Source organism: Pinus tabuliformis, chromosome 2_1, assembly GCF_031772625.1.
Source record: "Pinus tabuliformis cultivar Carrire ecotype Pingquan chromosome 2_1, CPIR1, whole genome shotgun sequence".
Classification (NCBI taxonomy): Eukaryota; Viridiplantae; Streptophyta; class Pinopsida; order Pinales; family Pinaceae; genus Pinus; species Pinus tabuliformis.
Window position 1 is genome coordinate 567,519,613 of NC_142299.1, and position 17,545 is coordinate 567,537,157.

At 39.5% G+C, this 17,545-nt stretch overlaps 1 protein-coding gene across 1 annotated transcript; it reads left to right on the forward strand.

Annotated features, from left to right (window-relative positions):
• The first annotated feature begins 6,531 nt into the window (after nucleotides 1–6,531).
• On the forward strand, nucleotides 6,532–9,486 carry LOC149201692 (uncharacterized). The gene is made up of 3 exons (XM_089401332.1): nucleotides 6,532–7,618; nucleotides 7,838–8,284; nucleotides 8,651–9,486. The coding sequence occupies exons 1-3, from the start codon at nucleotides 6,532–6,534 to the stop codon at nucleotides 9,484–9,486; spliced, it is 2,370 nt and encodes a 789-aa protein (XP_089257458.1).
• The last annotated feature ends 8,059 nt before the right edge of the window (nucleotides 9,487–17,545 follow it).

Below are 17,545 nucleotides of genomic sequence, written 5' to 3' on the forward strand. Positions count from 1 at the left end.
ATAACAGTTTATATTATCAATTTGTTGAGATTTTAATCCCTTGGGTTTCAGTGTTTATCCCTTGGGTTTATTATTCACTTGGGTTTATGATATCAATCCCTTTATGGTTTATATACCTTGCATTTGTAATATTAATCCCTTCAGTTTAATATTATTCCCTTGGGTTTATAATGCCTTTGGGTCTAATCATGGTCAATCATGGTCACATTGTGACAAAGACTATCTCTTGGTCAAACATCACATTGTCACAACCATGGTCCAACGTCGCATTGTGACAAATATTGTCTCAATATAGACAGCTTGAGTGGGCCTAATGGTTAAAATCATGTGTTTCCTCCTAAGAGGTCACAGGTTCAAAACCAAAGGGGGGTAGAGTATGCCCTCGTAGAGTATGCCTTCGTAGACTTGGCAGTCAAATCGCTGCACGGAGGTGGGTCCCTTTTCCCACAAATAAGGGGGCCTCATACACCAATTTGGTGTCTGGATTGGTTGTGACCTTAAAATTGGATAATAATAACAATAATAACCATGGTCAACGATGGTGAGCCATTTTCCAACATCACATTGTGACAAACGTTGTCTCAATATGAAAATCAAACATGGTCAACCATATTCCAATGTTGCATTGTGACAAATATTTCTCTTAGGGTTTATATTACTTGAGTTTCTAATATTTATCACTTGGGTTTAATATTGTTCCCTTGGGTTTATTATTCCTTTGGGTTTATAATATATATCTTAGGGTTTATATACCTTGGGTTTATAATATTAATCCCTTGGGTTTAATATTATTCTGTTGGGTTTATATTATCAATATGTTGGGTTTTTAATCCCTTGGGCTTTTAGTATTAATCCCTTCGGTTTATTATTCCCTTGGGTTTATAATATTAGTCCCTTCAAGGTTTATATAACTTTCATTTATAATATTAATCCCTTGGGTTTATTATTCCCTTCGGTTTACAATATCAATCCCTTAGGTTTATTTGGTTTATATTCCTAGGGTATAATATTATTCATAGGGTTTATAATATTAATCCTAGGGTTTAATATAAATCCCTTCGGTTTACAATCATGGTCATCCATGGTCAACGATGGTCCAATGTCACAATGTGTCAAAGATTGTCTCAATATGAAAATCAACCATGGTCAACCATGGTCCAACGTCAGATTGTGACAAACATCATTTCAGTATGAAAATCAATGATGGTAAATCATGGTCAACCATGTTTATTTGTATCAATATGAAAATAAATCATGGTCAACCATGTTTATTTGTATCAATATGAAAATCAATCATGGTCAACCATATTCCAATGTCGCATTATGACAAATATTTATGTTACAGTTTATAATATTTATTTTAGGGTTTATTTATCTCTTGGGTTTAATATTATTCCATTGTGCTTATAATCACTTGGACTTATAATAATTATCTTAGGGTTTATATACCTTGAGTTTATATTATTAATCCTTTGGGTTTAATATTATTCCCTTGCATTTATATTATCAAGCCGTTAGGTTTTTAATCCCTTGAACTTTTTAGTATTAATCCCTTGGGTTATAATATCAATCCCTTCGGTGTCTATATACCTTTACATTTATAATATTAATCCCTTGGGATTAATATTATTCCCTTGGGTTTACAATACCTTTGGGTTCAATCATGGTAATCCATGGTCAACCATGGTCACATTGTGACAAAGACTATCTCTTGGTCCAATGTCACATTGTCACAACGATGGTCAACGATGGGCCAACGTCACATTGTGACAAAAATTGTCTCAATATGGAGATCAACCATGGTCAATGATGGCTAGTCATTGTCTAATGTCACATTGTGGCAAACATTGTCTCAATATGAAAATCAATCATGGTCAGACATATTCCAATGTTGCATTGTGACAATGATGGTCAATGATGGCCCAACATCACATTGTGACAAAGATTATCTCAATATGGAGATCAACCATGGTCAACGATGGTCAGTCATTGTCTAATGTCACATTGTGACAAACGTTGTCTCAATATGAAAATCAATCATGGTCAACCATATTCCAATGTTGCATTGTGACAAATATTTATCTTATGGTTTATAATATTTATCTTAGGTTTTATATTCCTTGGGTTTATAATATTTATCCCTTGGGTTTGATATTAATCCCTTGGGTTTAATATTATTCCCTTGGGTTTATATTATCAATCCATTGAGTTTTTAGTTTTTAATCCCTTGATTTTATTATTCCCTTGGGTTTATATGTCAATCTCTTGAGGGTTTATATACCTTGCATTTATAATATTAATCTATTGGGTTTAATATTATTCCATTGGATTTATAATACCTTTGGGTTTTAGAATTAATCCCTTCGGTTTATAATATCAATCCCTTGGGTTTAATTGGTTCATATTCCTAGGGTATAATATTATTCACAGGGTTTATAATATTAATCCTAGGGTTTAATATAAATCCATTGGGTTTACAATCATGGTCATCCATGGTCAACGATGGTCCAATGTCACAATGTGTCAAAGATTGTCTCAATATGAAAATCAACCATGGTCAACCATGGTCCAACGTCAGATTGTGACAAACATTGTTTTAGTATGAAAATCAATGATGGCAAATCATGGTTAACCATATTCCAACGTCACATTATGACAAATATTTATGTTATAGTTTATAATATTTATCTTAGGGTTTATATTCTTTCGGTTTATAATATTTATCTCTTGGGTTTAATATTATTCTGTTGCGTTTATAATCCCTTGGGTTTATAATATTTATCGTAGGGTTTATATACCTTGGGTTTATATTATTAATCCCTTGCATTTAATATTATTCCCTTGTGTTTATATTATCAATCTGTTACATTTTTAATCCCTTGAGTTTTTAGTATTAATCCCTTGGGTTATAATATCAATCCCTTTATGGTATATATACCTTGAATTTGTAATATTAATCACTTGGGTTTAATATTATTCCCTTGCGTTTACAATACCTTTAGGTTCAATCATGGTCAACCATGGTCACATTGTGACAAAGACTATCTCTTGGTCCAACGTCACATTGTCACAATGATGGTCAACGATGGCCCAACGTTGCATTGTGACAAAGATTGTCTCAATATAGAGATCAACCATGGTCAATGTTGGTCAGCCATTGTCCAACGTTGCATTGTGACAAACATTGTCTCAATATGAAAATAAATCATGGTTAACCATATTCCAATGTCGCATTGTGACAAATATTTATCTTACAATTTATAATACTTATCTTAGGGTTTATATTCCTTGGGTTTATAATATTTATCCCTTGGGTTTTATATTATTCCCTTGGGTTTTTATTTCCCTGGGTTTAATATTTCCTCAGGTTTATAATATTTATGTTAAGGTTTATGTACCTTGGGTTTATAATATTAATCCCTTGAGTTTATTATTCTCTGGGGTTTATAATATCAAACCCTTTAGGGTTTATATACCTTGCATTTATAATGTTAATCCCTTGGGTTTAATATTATTCCCTTAGGTTTATAATATCTTTGGGTTTTAGAATTAATCCCTTAGTTTATTATTTCCTTCGGTTTATAATATCAATCCCTTGGGTTTATTTGGTTCATATTCCTAGGATATAATATTATTCTTAGGGTTTATAATATTAATCCTAGGGTTTAATATAAATCCCTTTGGTTTACAATCATGGTCATCCATTGTCAACAATGGTCCAATGTCATAATGTGCCAAAGATTGTCCCAATATGAAAATCAACCATGGTCCGACGCCACATTCTGATAAACATCGTCTTAGTATGGAAATAAATGATGGTAAATCATGGTCAACCATGTTTATTTTAGGGTTTATAATATTTGTCTTAGGGTTTTTATACCTTGGGTTTACAATATTTATCCCTTGGTTTTAATATTATTCCCTTGCAATGAGCCACTGTAGATGTTGGAGACGGAGAGAGGCAGGGTCTTATATTTATAGCTATATCAAGAGTGAAATCAATAGATGGTTTGTAGATTTCATCACCTTTTTCTTTTCAACGTTATGCAAAAACAAAAGACAATGTGAGAAGGGATTGGTTGGAAAGCATGACTAGTCATGATTATTGTCCTATTGATTTGAATTGGTGTAGCTTTTGTCATCGGTCTCGGTGTGTTTTAGAAGAAGCTAGAGTTTAATAATTGTGTTCGGGTGGAGTGTTTAAAGTTGAATTTTGTATCAACCACATTTAAATTGTTGTTTTATTTTTATTAAATTTTTATTTCGTAATTACTTCATTATTGTTTATTAAATGATTATTAATATAATTGTTGTTGTTATTATTATTATTATAATACTAGTTATTATTAATATGGTTCTTATATTTATATTAAATTTATTGATAATAACATTAACATAAATTTTAAATATTATTGATAATTGATATATGTGCTTGATATGGGCCTATCGGCGTTTATCAACCACATTTATTAATGTGGTTGTGCTAGTTTTTGTTATATGTTTACTTTGATCATGAGCATCATGTCTAATTTTCATATATATTTTAAAATATTTTAATATTAGACTTAAGTAAATTATTTCAATATCTATGTTAACTAATGTATTTCCATATATAAAGAGAAAGTTAAAATATATTTTAATCATAATCTTAATAAAATATTTCAATGTCTAAATAAAAAAAATAATGGAAATTAAAAAAAATCAATTCCTTCGTGTGTAATTTATTCAATTGGAAATAGAAAATTGAAATGTAGCATAATAATAATAATAATAATAATAATAAATCCATGCAGATGTTAATATGATATTAGCACTGGACTCTGTATCTGTCAAGGAAAACTGGAGCGACTAGGGTTTGCAGGAAACTGTGACGGCGCAAGACAGCGCACCTCTAGCACTGTACTCCTCCCTCCCGTTCCCTCTGGCGTTTAGCAGACCTGCACTGCACTAGACAGGCGCGATGGAACATCCTCAGGGGGGGCGTCAGGGCCCTCCCCAATGCAGAACGGCGAGGACCATGCACTCCGTTTTGGATCGATTAACAATGAGATCCTGAACAAGGGGAAAAAACAACAGCCTGAACACAGGAAAACAGAAGGATGACAAGACAATGACAACGGCAATCAGGGAAGGGGAAAAAACCCGGAGGAAGCGCCAAAGGTATCCTCTACAACCTGTAAGCCAGTAGCCACAGAAAGGCCAAGAATCGAGTTACCGGGGCACATAATAGAGGCACGAATCGAGTTCATGAAAGACCATGCCATCATTGGGAAATTTATAGGGTTCTGGCCGACGGAAAGAGCTCTATATGGGTGGATTGCAGCAAAATGGAAGCCAAAAGGCGATGTTACTCTGCAGTTAGGGCCTAAGGGTTTCTTTACAGTAATCTTCTACTGTATTGAAGACAAACTCAGGGTACTGGGAACAGGACCTCACTTCTTCAACGCAGCGGGCCTGTACATGAAAGATTGGATACCAAGATTCAACCCGGACAAGGAAGACCTCACCTGGGCGCCAGTCTGGATCAGAATGTATGGACTTCCAGATGAGTATTGGGACGAGAACATCCTCATGAAAATTGGAAATGGACTAGGGGAATACATTAGAACTGCAGAAGAAACAAAAACACGCAGATTCATTTCCTATGCGCGCATCTGCGTCTTCATGCGGCTGAATGAAGCACTGCCAGATTCGATACATCTCTCTCACTGGGACGAAGAATGGATCCAACCCTTGGACTATGAACATGTGCCATTCCGGTGCAGAAGGTGCCATGCTCTAGGACATCTCTTCCGTGACTGCCCCTTGAATGCCAAAGCTACTGACCCTTCTGCCTCTGATGCCCAGGATGGCTTCACAAAAGCCCCAAGTCGAAGACGTGCGCACAGGAAACCCCCAAATGGGCAAAAGCCCCAGCATTACAGCTCCAGTGGTCCGGCATCCAAGAATAGTTTTGAAATCCTAGCTCAATCTTCCGAGGAACCGCCCCCAACTACTGAAGCTAACCCATCCCATCCCTCATCTTCATCCCACCCTCCCCCTTACACCTCTTCCCCCACTCGCCATTCCCCCACCCGCTTCAATGATCCCCCCTCTGGGGATTCGAAGGATCAGGCAAAGAACGACAAGGAAGAAGAAATGGAAGACAAATCAGATGCTCCTCCTAATGGAAAACAGATTGAGGAAGAAGACACGCAGGCGCAACCAATGGAAGAGGAACCGGAAAGCGTAGACCTGCAGGGCCTGGATATCCAAGAACTGGAACTTGCATGCAAAGCGCAGGCTTACGATAGCATCTCAGAAGCCCAACTCAGCAAGTTGGAAGTGGTCATCTCACGAGCATACCAGCAGAAGCAACTTGGGATTCAACCAGGCAGTCAGTGGGACGGAAGCCAACCTCCAAAAGAATAAAAAAAGAGGGGACGAAAAACAGATCTACAAAGAACGATTGAGGTAGGGAAAATCCTGGTTGACTCAGGCAGGTATGCGAAACTGACAAAGTACTACAAACCCTCTCCAATTGGTTGAACCATGAAGCTGGTTTCATGGAATTTAAGAGGGCTCAACAGCCCAGGTAAACTTAGAATGCTAAAAAACATGATTAAAGCGGAGAAGCCACAAATTTGTCTACTCCAGGAAACCAAATGCAACGGCACCACTTTGGGCAACATCCTCACAAAAGCTTGGCCAGGATGCCGCTCAGTAGCAGTAGATGCATCAGGAGCGTCAGGAGGACTCGCCATAGCATGGAATACGCAAGCAATAGATCTCTCAGAGTTCCATGCCTCTCATCACCTCATACAGGCAGTCTTCCACATTTTGGGCACGAATGTACATGGTAACCTCTCGAATGTATACTTCCCGCAGGACACAGGGAACAAAATAGCACTTCTTGACACCATTGAAGCTCTGAATAACACCAGAAGGTACCCTCTCTGGATTATCGGAGGAGATTTCAACATGATCACTAAGCTAGAGGAAAAAATAGGAGGACGAAATAGGCTGGAGCAGGAAAATACTCATTTCAAGAACTTCATTCAAAGTGCCTCCCTTATAGACATGCCCTTCTGCAATGGCACATTCACATGGAGTAACCGCAGAGCAGGCAATCACCAAATTGCTTCCAAGCTAGATCGCTTCCTCATCTCAGATAATGCGATCCATCTTGGAGGAGATTTCTCAGCCGCCATTCTCCCGCATACAGGCTCGGACCACTGGCCAATAGCTCTCCAATGGCAATGCCCCGGAAACCAGACCCGAAGACCCTTTCGTTTCGAAAGTTTTTGGCTCTCGCACCCTGAGTTCAAAGACTTTGTTAAAGCCACCTGGTCCTCCTTCACCCCTCCAGAAGGATCCAAGATGTACAAATTCCAACAGAAGCTCCGATTCCTAAAATTCCACCTAAAGCGATGGAACAGAGAAACCTTTGGAGACATATTCAAAGCACAGCAAGAGCTCAATCGGGAACTAGCGGATCTCCATCAAAAAGTCATCACTGAGGGACACACAGAAGGGACACTAGAACAGGAAAGGCACCTTCACAGGCAGATTGAGGACAGACAGAAGCAGGAGGAAATCTACTGGAAACAAAAGTCCAGAATCAGATGGTTAAAGGAGGGTGAACGCAACACTAAATTCTTCCACAGAACCACCATTCAAAGAAGAATGCACAACAACATTCCGTTCATTCAAAAGCCTGGAGGAGAGAGAGTAGAATCGCATGAGGAAATCGAGGAAGAATTTCGCAACCACTTCAATCAGATCCTGCAAGAGCCGGAAGGAGATAGAAGACAAGCAATTGAGAAAATCACTAACAATGTGCCCAGAATCATTACAGAGGAACATAATGAGCTTCTCCTCCGCCCGATTCAGCTTCAGGAGGTGGACGACGCGATGTCCCAGCTCAAGGAAGGAAAAGCCCCAGGACCAGACGGATTCACCACCACGTTCTTTCATACCTTTTGGGAGATGATCAAACAGGAAGTATGGCAAATCGTTGAAGAATCAAGGGCATTCCACTGGATGCTTCCTTCTCTCAATACCACTTTCATAGCCCTCATTCCCAAAGAGGAGGACTCCATCACACCTGACAAATTCAGGCCCATTGCCCTTTGCAACGTTATTTACAAGGTTATCTCCAAAGTGGTGGCCAACCGGCTGAAGCCCTTGCTGCCGCTGCTAGTTTCCCAAGAACAGTCAGGTTACGTGGAAGGAAGACAAATCCTGGACGGCATCCTTCTTACGCACGAGATCATTCACTCCCTCAAACAATCGAAACAAGCAGGTATGATTCTTAAGCTTGATCTTTCAAAGGCTTTTGACAAACTCAGTTGGAACTTTATTTAGCAAATGCTAAAAGCTTTTGGCTTCAATACTATGTGGGTTCGATGGATAATGAGCCTGATAAGTTCAACCCAATTCTCCATCCTCATCAATGGAATCCCTTCTCGACCCTTTAAACCCTCCACAGGAATTAGGCAAGGGGACCCTCTATCCCCCTTCCTATTTGTTCTCATGGCAGAAGGGCTGGGCCGTCACATCAAGCAAGCTCTCCTCTCCCACCAGCTCAAAGGTCTCTCTGTACACAACTCCCCTGCCTCCTCTCATCAATAGTTTGTCGATGACACCATGCTTTTTGGATATCCTTCAGCCCAGGAAGCCTCCCACCTCAAATCCTTGCTCAATGATTTTGCTGACGCTTCTGGCACTGAAGTAAACTACGCCAAATCGCAGATTTTCTTCTTTCACACGCCCCCTCAGGTTAAATCTGCTGTCATCCGCATTCTTGGCTTTCCATCTGCAACCCTTCCCTCAAAATACCTGGGAGCCCCTCTCACAGCCTCTGCTATTAAGCACTCCTCATGGCGTTCCCTCATTGAGAAGCTTGAATCTCGGCTCAACCTATGGACGCACAGATCTCTCAACCTGGCCAGTCGAGTCGTGCTCATCAAGTCTGTTCTACAGGCAATGCCATTATACCTTTTCTCTGTCCTTGCAGCTCCCAAATGGGTCATAAAAAGAATCAGGAAGCTCCAGCGCAGTTTTCTTTGGGGTGGATCAGCTACAAATAGGAAGTGGGCGCTAGTCAAATGGACTACAGTATGTCAACCAAAGGAAAAAGGAGGCATAGGACTAAGAGATCCGGAGCATAGCAACTCTATTATGAGTGCCAAAATATGGTGGCACTGGATCACTAATCCTGATAAGCCCTGGGCAAGAATCTGGATGGCCAAGTATGCCAACAACCATCCCCAGGAGGAGCTAATTCGGTTTACCCCCAGGGATAAGGGATCACTAATCTGGAATGCGGCAAAACAACATTACCATTTAATACAGCAACACAGTTTCTGGGAGGTCAGGAATGGCAAAACGGCGAGATTTTGGATGGACACATGGAACCAAATGCCAAATCTGACCCACATCCTTAATGCACCGGGGGACCAATTAAGGCAGGAGCAGCAGCAGGAAAAAATCCATCATCATTGATTGCAGGAGTCGGAGCATGGATTCAGGAAATGGATGCAGGGAAATCAGCTAGCTAATCTCACAAATCTACAGGATACAGGGGACTTAGAAAGGGAGCTTGGAAGAAGGAGAATCAGACATGATGAGGGCTACGATATCCTAAGATGGGGATACCGCCCAAAAGGTAACTTCTCAACTTCAGAGGCCTACAAAATAGTCTGCACCCAGAACAATCCTTCGGACCCAATATGGAGTTTAATTTGGGATTCTAATTCTTGGCCCAAAGTCTCTTATTTTCTGTGGCTGGTAAATCACAAAAAAATCCTCACCTGGGACAAATTACGAAGGAGGAACTTCCATGGACCTTCTATATGTCCTAACTGCCATCAAAATGAAGAGACTCTCCAACACTTATTGGACTCATGCCCCCTAGCCAATCACTTGTGGGAAAAGGCTAGTTTCAGATGTCAAAAGAAATGCAAAACAATGGATGACATAACGGACTCCCTCAGACATTGGTCGCAACACCCCTACAAAAGCGCGCTCCTCAATTGCCTATGGAAACTTCTACCAGGCCTCATCTTATGGGGTATATGGAAAGAACGGAATAAGAGGATTTTCAAGAATCAGAGCTCGAAGATGGATGAACTATGGACCAGAATATGCGGCAACCTCAATGAAACGTTGGTTCTCCACTCCTGGACAAAAGAAGATCTCCCATCTCTAGACTTCGAGAAAGGCATTCTAAGCAACTGGAATTTAACTCTACCTCAGATCCCCCACTCTAGAAGTACTTCCACAAGCAGCAACACCACTCAGGCCACATGGAAGGCCCCCCCCATGAACTCTTACAAGCTCAACTTTGATGGGACCTCCAAAGGCGGCAAAGTAGGCTTCGGAGGCATCATCAGGAATCAAGCTGGCACACCCTTGCAGTTATACTTCGGATCTTTGGGCTGGGATACCAACAACTCGGCAGAAATCGAAGGCCTATGGCAAGGAATTCTTCTCGCAGGGAATCTCAATCTTCAGCCGCTAATTGTGGAAGGAGACTCCCAGATTCTCATAAACATGGCCAGGAGACTTCAGAATGGCTCACAGGCTGGAAAAATCACCAATAGCTGGAGACTTGCTGCCCGGCTAGAAGCCATTGAACAAGCTCTCCGCAGCAATAGAGCAATTACCTTCACCCATACCAAAAGAGAAGGTAACAAGGTTGCGGACTGTCTAGCTAACATAGGTGCAGACAATGATCACTATCTCCTTACAGGATCCATAGACATCATACCAGACACTTCAAGGGCTCAGGAACTAGACAGCCTGATCCAAGAAGAGGCCATCACCCCGGATGCGGGTGTCACCGGGCATGGCGTGCCACATGCTCAACATGTGCCGCCACGTGAAGAGCGAAGGGAATTAATGTCCAGGGCCGCCGAAACGTTAAGAAGGGGGAGGCGCGACAGAGATCTTTATGACGACGCTGGGAACGATGGAGAACCCGCAGCAGGAATTCAATGCCTGCAAATCCCAAGAGAATGAATGCAAGGTTAAATGGGAAAGAATGTTGCTGCTCAGGGCTCAGAGAGCCAAGCCAGCAACACAGAGTTCTGAGGGCAGAAGGAACGCATCTGAGGCGGGAGGTGAAGGCGTTCACCTGGGCGACGTTTGCTTCTTGCTGGCTCATCCTGTGCGTGGTACCTGGGCAATTGAACTCGGCTTTGTTTGGAGTTGGGGACGACACTCAGGTAGTAGAAAGAGTTGGGATTTCAAACCCACAAGTTCGTTCTGGGAGCAATTTGAAGGAATCGTGGAAATTATGGTGCGACTGCGGGAGAGACAGCCGAGCAGGAGGGGACCTGGTCGCGGGACATCTTCTCGCACCCCTGCAGCAGATGAACACCATCACTGCTACTGCTGCTACTGCTACAGGAGGGCGGGAGCCTTACCAGTTCCGGCCAATCAGTTCTTGGAGGTGGGTAGCTCCAGTGAAGGTGAGCCCGTGCTTCCAGCTTTCGGCTCAGTTGTTTTCACATTGGGCAGCTCGCAGGGAAACACAGGCATCAATGCGCATATATCAGTCCTCTTTACGAAGGTTCCGGAGGAGAACGACAAGGGAAAGCAACCGGTTTCGGCTGAGATGCCTCCTGAGGGAAATAGCGAGGATAGTCCAGTGTTGCAGCCTCCAATTGAAAAGGGCAATTCAGGGAAGGAGCCGCAGCAAGCCCCTCCTCAGCCTCCAGAGCAGATTCCGCCGGCCACTGAGAAGGATCCCTGGGCAATGTGGGCTGGTGTTCCTGAAGGCCAAGGATGGTGCTATATCATTGAGGAAGAGCCTGAAGACTAATCCTCAGAGGCACTCTCTGGTTTACTTCTCTCGCTATGTTTGTATGCTTTTAGTTCTTTTTCATACTCTATGTCCATCTGTTATGTGTCATGGCAAGGTCCACTATGAGTCTTTTTGCTAGACGCCCCTGCGCGGGCTGCTAAACTACTGTCTAAGTTCAAGTCTGTGTCAGATGTTTTGGTTTATCATGGAGGTGATGCCCCTGCGTGGGCAAATTCTGTGTCAAGCAAGGTCTTCCAAGGTGCCACAGTTGGCCCTGGACAAACTGTTTTTCTGCATGTAATGTTACCTGTATATAATATAATCGATTAGCTAGTTTTACTGAGAAAATAATAATAATAATAATAATAATAATAATAATAAACAACATTTATTGTGGATCATCAATAAAATATTTCAAAATATATGATTAAGTAATTTTTACCTCAATGCCGTTTATACATACAATATTTCAATATCCATATCAAACAAAATATTTTGACAATATCAATTATGTATGTACTCTATATGGGGGTGAATGCATGAAGTCGGGTTATGCTTTTGGAACAAATGTAGAGACAAAATTTCAATTTTTTTTTCTCTTTTATCGAATTGAAGCTCTCAAAATTCATATAAGCATTGTGAATTTCGATTCGGAGTAAAAGGATACTTTTTGGAGAATTATGTTGTTGTCCTAATGATATTTTTTGCAAAACATTTTAGTGTCATATAATCTGTCAATTTCCCATTAAATTCAATGCTTGTCCTTGCAAATTTTCACACATCTTAAGAGGTATGAGTGTGTGTGTTCGTGTAGCATAACTTAGTCTAATATATATATATATATATATATATATATATATATATATATATATATATATATATATATATATATATATATATATATATATATATATAATCATGATCTACATGGAGAGAACTAAGTTTTTCATATTAATTTTTTTTTTGATTGTGAGAATGATTTTAGCAAAATCACATAGAGAATCATTTGTTGACGCATTTCGAACCAACTAGTGTGGTTCATCATCAGGACAAGTTGATGAACAATTCTGAGCGATTCATTCAATAGAGCATGCAGGTCCTTCAACGGCTATATGAACGGGCAACGGTTAAAAAGACCCTTAACGGCGAGATTAGACCACAGCCTAGGGGAAAGGGTCAGGGTTCGATAAATTATTCAAAAATATAGTCATTAAAGAGACCATGGTTTAATTTATTACCATAATTATTAACTTCTCAAATAAATATTAATAATTTAATAATAGACTAGGGTAAATTTTATCTTATTCTATTCTATTTTATTTATTTATTGATTAATAATTATATATATATATATATATATATAAATTTTATTTTATATATCAGTTGCAATATTATTATATTAACATCAAATTATTAAAATATTGTTATTAATAGTAATATTATTGTATTAACCTTTAGTAATATTATTATATTAACTCCAAGCTAATATTATTATATTAATTTCAAATTAATATTATTAATAATATTAGTCTAGGGTAAATTTTCTAATATATGAGTAAAATGAATAATATTACAATTGCTACTTTGTCATTGATGATACTCGCTGTATTTAAAAAGACTTAATTACTAATCATATAGGTCTAGGAAGAAGATTAAGATTATTAATTACTAAAGAGACTAAGTTATTAAAAGAGCGATATTATTATTACTAAACCATTGTTATCATAAGAAAACATCATCCAGCTAAACAAACTGAGAAGGGTTAGGCGAAGAAGAGGCTAAGGTAAAAGGGCTGAGATCCAACACCTACTAATCTTCTAGTCATCATCCCTATTGAGATTCAAAGGTCTTTTCTCGATCTCAAGGGCTTCCCTCAATTTACGATGGTGAAACTGCGCAACTTTTGCGATAACTTGAGCCTCTTCGATACAGACATGATGTTTAGTTTTCTCGGCATGCTCAGCAAGGGTTGAGGACTTGGCCCTTCCATGCCTCAAGTCTACTGAGTGCTCACTAATCCTCTGATTAATAGAACAACCAGTTTAACCAATGTATGGGGCCCCACAGGAACAGGGAATGACACAGACCCCTTTCATGTCTTTCGAGTCAACAAGATCTTTAACAGATCTAAGAGAGCTACAGATGGTTTTAAGAGGTCTAAAGGTCGAGGGAATATTATGCTTCTTAAGAATCTTGGCGATCCTATCAGTGGTTCCTTGGATGTAGGGGAGATGTACCCCCAGGATTCGGTCTTTAGGATCTTTATGGATAGAGTGCTCGTTTCGGACCTTGAGGAAGGCTTTTTGACCTAGGTGTCTATTGTAACCATTTTTAACGAAGACATCCAGGAGATGAGCCTTCTCCTTTGCCAAGTTTTTCTCATCAGAGATTCTTAATGCACGAGTAAGTAGCGTGTTGAGAAAGCCTAACTTCTGAGCAGGGAAATGATGAGAGTTGGCATGGAGATATTAATCGGTATGAGTCTTTTTTCGAAATACCTGGTGGGAGAAGGAACCATCATTATTCTTAGAAATGAGAACATCAAGGAAGGGAAGACAGCCGTTGACTTCCTTTTCCATAGTGAACTTAATGGCGGAGGATTTCTCATTGAGATGACGGAAGAAGAGATCCAACTCATCATGACCATGAGACGAAATGACACCAGTGTCATCTACAAATCTCTTACAAAGCTTTGGTAAGAGACGAGCTGAGGACAAAGATTTGGACTCAAAATCCTCCATAAAAAGATTTGCGACGACCGGGAATAGGGTGGAGCCCATGGCCACCCCACAGGTTTGCTCATAGAACTCCCCTTCGAAGCTGAAAAAGGTGGAAGTAAGACAGAACTCAACTAACCGAGCGGTATTTGGGTCATTGAGCCTGTTGATAACCTCCATGGCCTCATTGATGGGAATACAAGTATAAAGGGAGACCACGTCAAAACTAACCAGAATATCATCGGGGTCAAGCTTTACCTTCTTAAGATCATCAACAAACGACGCAGAGTCTTTGACGAAGGACTCCGTGCAACCAACCAATGGTCTAAGCTTTAAGGCAAGGAATTTTGCAAGAAGGTAAGTAGGACCACCGATGGTATTGACAATAGGTCTTAAGGGAACCCCCTCTTTGTGGATCTTTGGAAGGCCATAGATCCTAGGGGTGATGGGGTTGCTTTCTATGAGCTTCTGGGATAAAGAATTAGTAAAATTACAGGACTTGATAGCAAGAGCAACTGCCCTTGAAACCTTCTTTAAAGGATTCTTGGAAAGCTTTTTGTAGCTTCCACTATTGTTAAGATGATCCAACATCTTGGAGTGGTAATCATCCTTGTTAAGGATGACTGCTGCTCCTCCTTTATCGGCTTTTAGGACGACAATATCGCGATTCTGGTTTAAGGTTTTTAGAGCCTCAAACTCAGCTTTGCTGATATTACTTCGGGGCGGTTTTGCCTTCCTAAGGGCCACGGCACAATCTTGCCTAATCGTGTCCTTAGTTTTATCAGGAAGGCTCTTAATACCAAATTCCACACTGCAGATGATGTCTTCAACTGGAATTTTCTTCGGAGCTAAGGCAAAATTAAGACCCTTACTTAAGAGACTGAAAACGGACGGGGGAAAGGAAAAGCTAGAGAGATTGATCACTTTATTGCTAGGAGGCAGAGGGTGAGAATTACTCCCAGGATCAAGGCTATTATTATTATTATTGATATTAATATTATTATTTCCTCCCCTATTATTATTATTAATGCTATCATTATTTAGATTTTGTTCTATATCGTACACCTTATTATTATTATTATTATTATCGTACATAATAATAATAATAATAATATCATTATTATTAATATTATTATTATCTACGCTGATATTATAATTATTATAATTGTTACCGTTATTTTCAAAGTTATTATTTTCATTACCATCCTTATTCACGTTCAAGTTTATGCCACGCCTATTACTACAAACCCAGTCTTGGTTTATCACGCTCATATTACTGTAAGCCTCATTATTACCAAAAGAACTTGAGACATCACTCAAATAAGGCACGCACAAGGGATTCTTACCTGGAGGCTCACTGAAAACCGCCCTATTTGCATGAGCCAACACGCTCTCACCATTCTTTCGTTGCCGAGCAGGTAAGGCCGAGGTGCTCGATACATCCCGATCCATGCTGGACGGCCGGGATGGAGATCTATCCACCAGATAGATTTCCGAATCGCTGGGGCCATGCGAGTCCGAGAAGATCTTCATGGGAAAGCTCGAGACCCAAGAACGGAGGGCCGGAACCTGGTTCTTCATAACTTGGCTGCTAGAAGGAGGATCGAAACCCTGGAACGCAGCGAAACACCTGGAAAGTTTGAGAAATTTAGTGGATTGCTGTTGCTTGAGTAACTCCTCTAAGCACTGAGATTTCAGAGCAGAACAGGCATCTATCCTTGCCCAGAGGGACACGATGAAAATACTGGAAAATTCCAAATGCAAAGCCAGAAGGGACTAGGATACTAGGTCGAGACTTTTTCTAACTTTACAAATCTCAGCTCTAACCAACCCTAAGCTAGCTTTCAGAAAAATGCCAAGATTACTGGGGATATTAAGGTTATGCTTAATCCAGGCAAATGCGAGAATAACCAAGGAATCCCTGCAATGCTTTAGAAATGCTAGATTTTTCTTCAACTTCGAGACCTGCATGTGTGCCCTTTCGAAATGATGAACTTTTTTTTGCAGTGGCTTCTCCGTGCAGGGAAATTATTAAAGAGTTTAGACTTCTGTGATCCATACTTTGATTGTGAGAATGATTTCAGCAAAATCACATAGAGAATCATTTGTCGATGTGTTTCAAACCAACTAGTGTGGTTCATCGTCAGGACAAGTTGAGGAACAATTCTGAGCGATCCGTTAAATAGAGCATGCAGGTCCTTCAATGGCTATATGAACGGGCAATGGTTAAAAAGACCCTTAATGGCTAGATTATACCAGGGCCTAGGGGGGAGGGTAAGGGTTCGATAAATTATTCAAAAATATAATCATTAAATCCATGGTTCAATTTATTACCATGATTAGTAACTTCTCAAATAAATATTAATAATTTAATAATAGACTAGGGTAAATTTTATCTTATTTTATTCTATTTTATTTATTTATTAATTAATAATTTTATTAATATATATATATATATATATATATATATATATATATATATTATTTATATATATATATCAGTTGCAATATTATTATATTAACTCCAAGCTAATATTATTATATTAATTTCAAATTAATATTATTAATAATATTAGTCTAGGGTAAATTTTCTAATATATGAGTAAAATGAATAATATTACACTTGCTACTTTGTCGTTGATGATACTCACTATATTTAAAGAGACTTAATTACTAATCATATAGGTCTAGCAGGAAAGATTAAGATTATTAATTATTAAAGAGACTAAGTTATTAAAAGAGCGATATTATGATTACTAAACCATTGTTATCATAAGAAAACAGTGTCTAGCTAAACAAACTGAGAGGGGTCAGGTGAAGAAGAGGCTAAGGTAAAAGGGCTAGTATCCAACACCTACTAATCTTCTAGCTGTCATCCCTATTGAAATTCAAAGGTCTTTTCTTGATCTCAAGGGCTTCCCTCAATTTACGGATCGCTCAGAATTGTTCCTCAACTTGTCCTGACGATGAACCACACTAGTTGGTTCGAAACACGTCAATAAATGATTCTCTATGTGATTTTGCTGAAATCATTCTC

What these genes read in the sequence shown, in the direction of transcription:
- LOC149201692 (XM_089401332.1), top strand. Translation starts at nt 6,532, where the DNA reads ATGAAGCTGGTTTCATGGAATTTAAGAGGGCTCAACAGCCCAGGTAAA. An exon ending in AATCAGATGGTTAAAGGAGG is followed by an intron (nt 7,619 to 7,837) that starts GTGAACGCAACA and finishes GAATCATTACAG; the next exon opens with AGGAACATAATGAGCTTCTC. An exon ending in CAAACAATCGAAACAAGCAG is followed by an intron (nt 8,285 to 8,650) that starts GTATGATTCTTA and finishes GATATCCTTCAG; the next exon opens with CCCAGGAAGCCTCCCACCTC.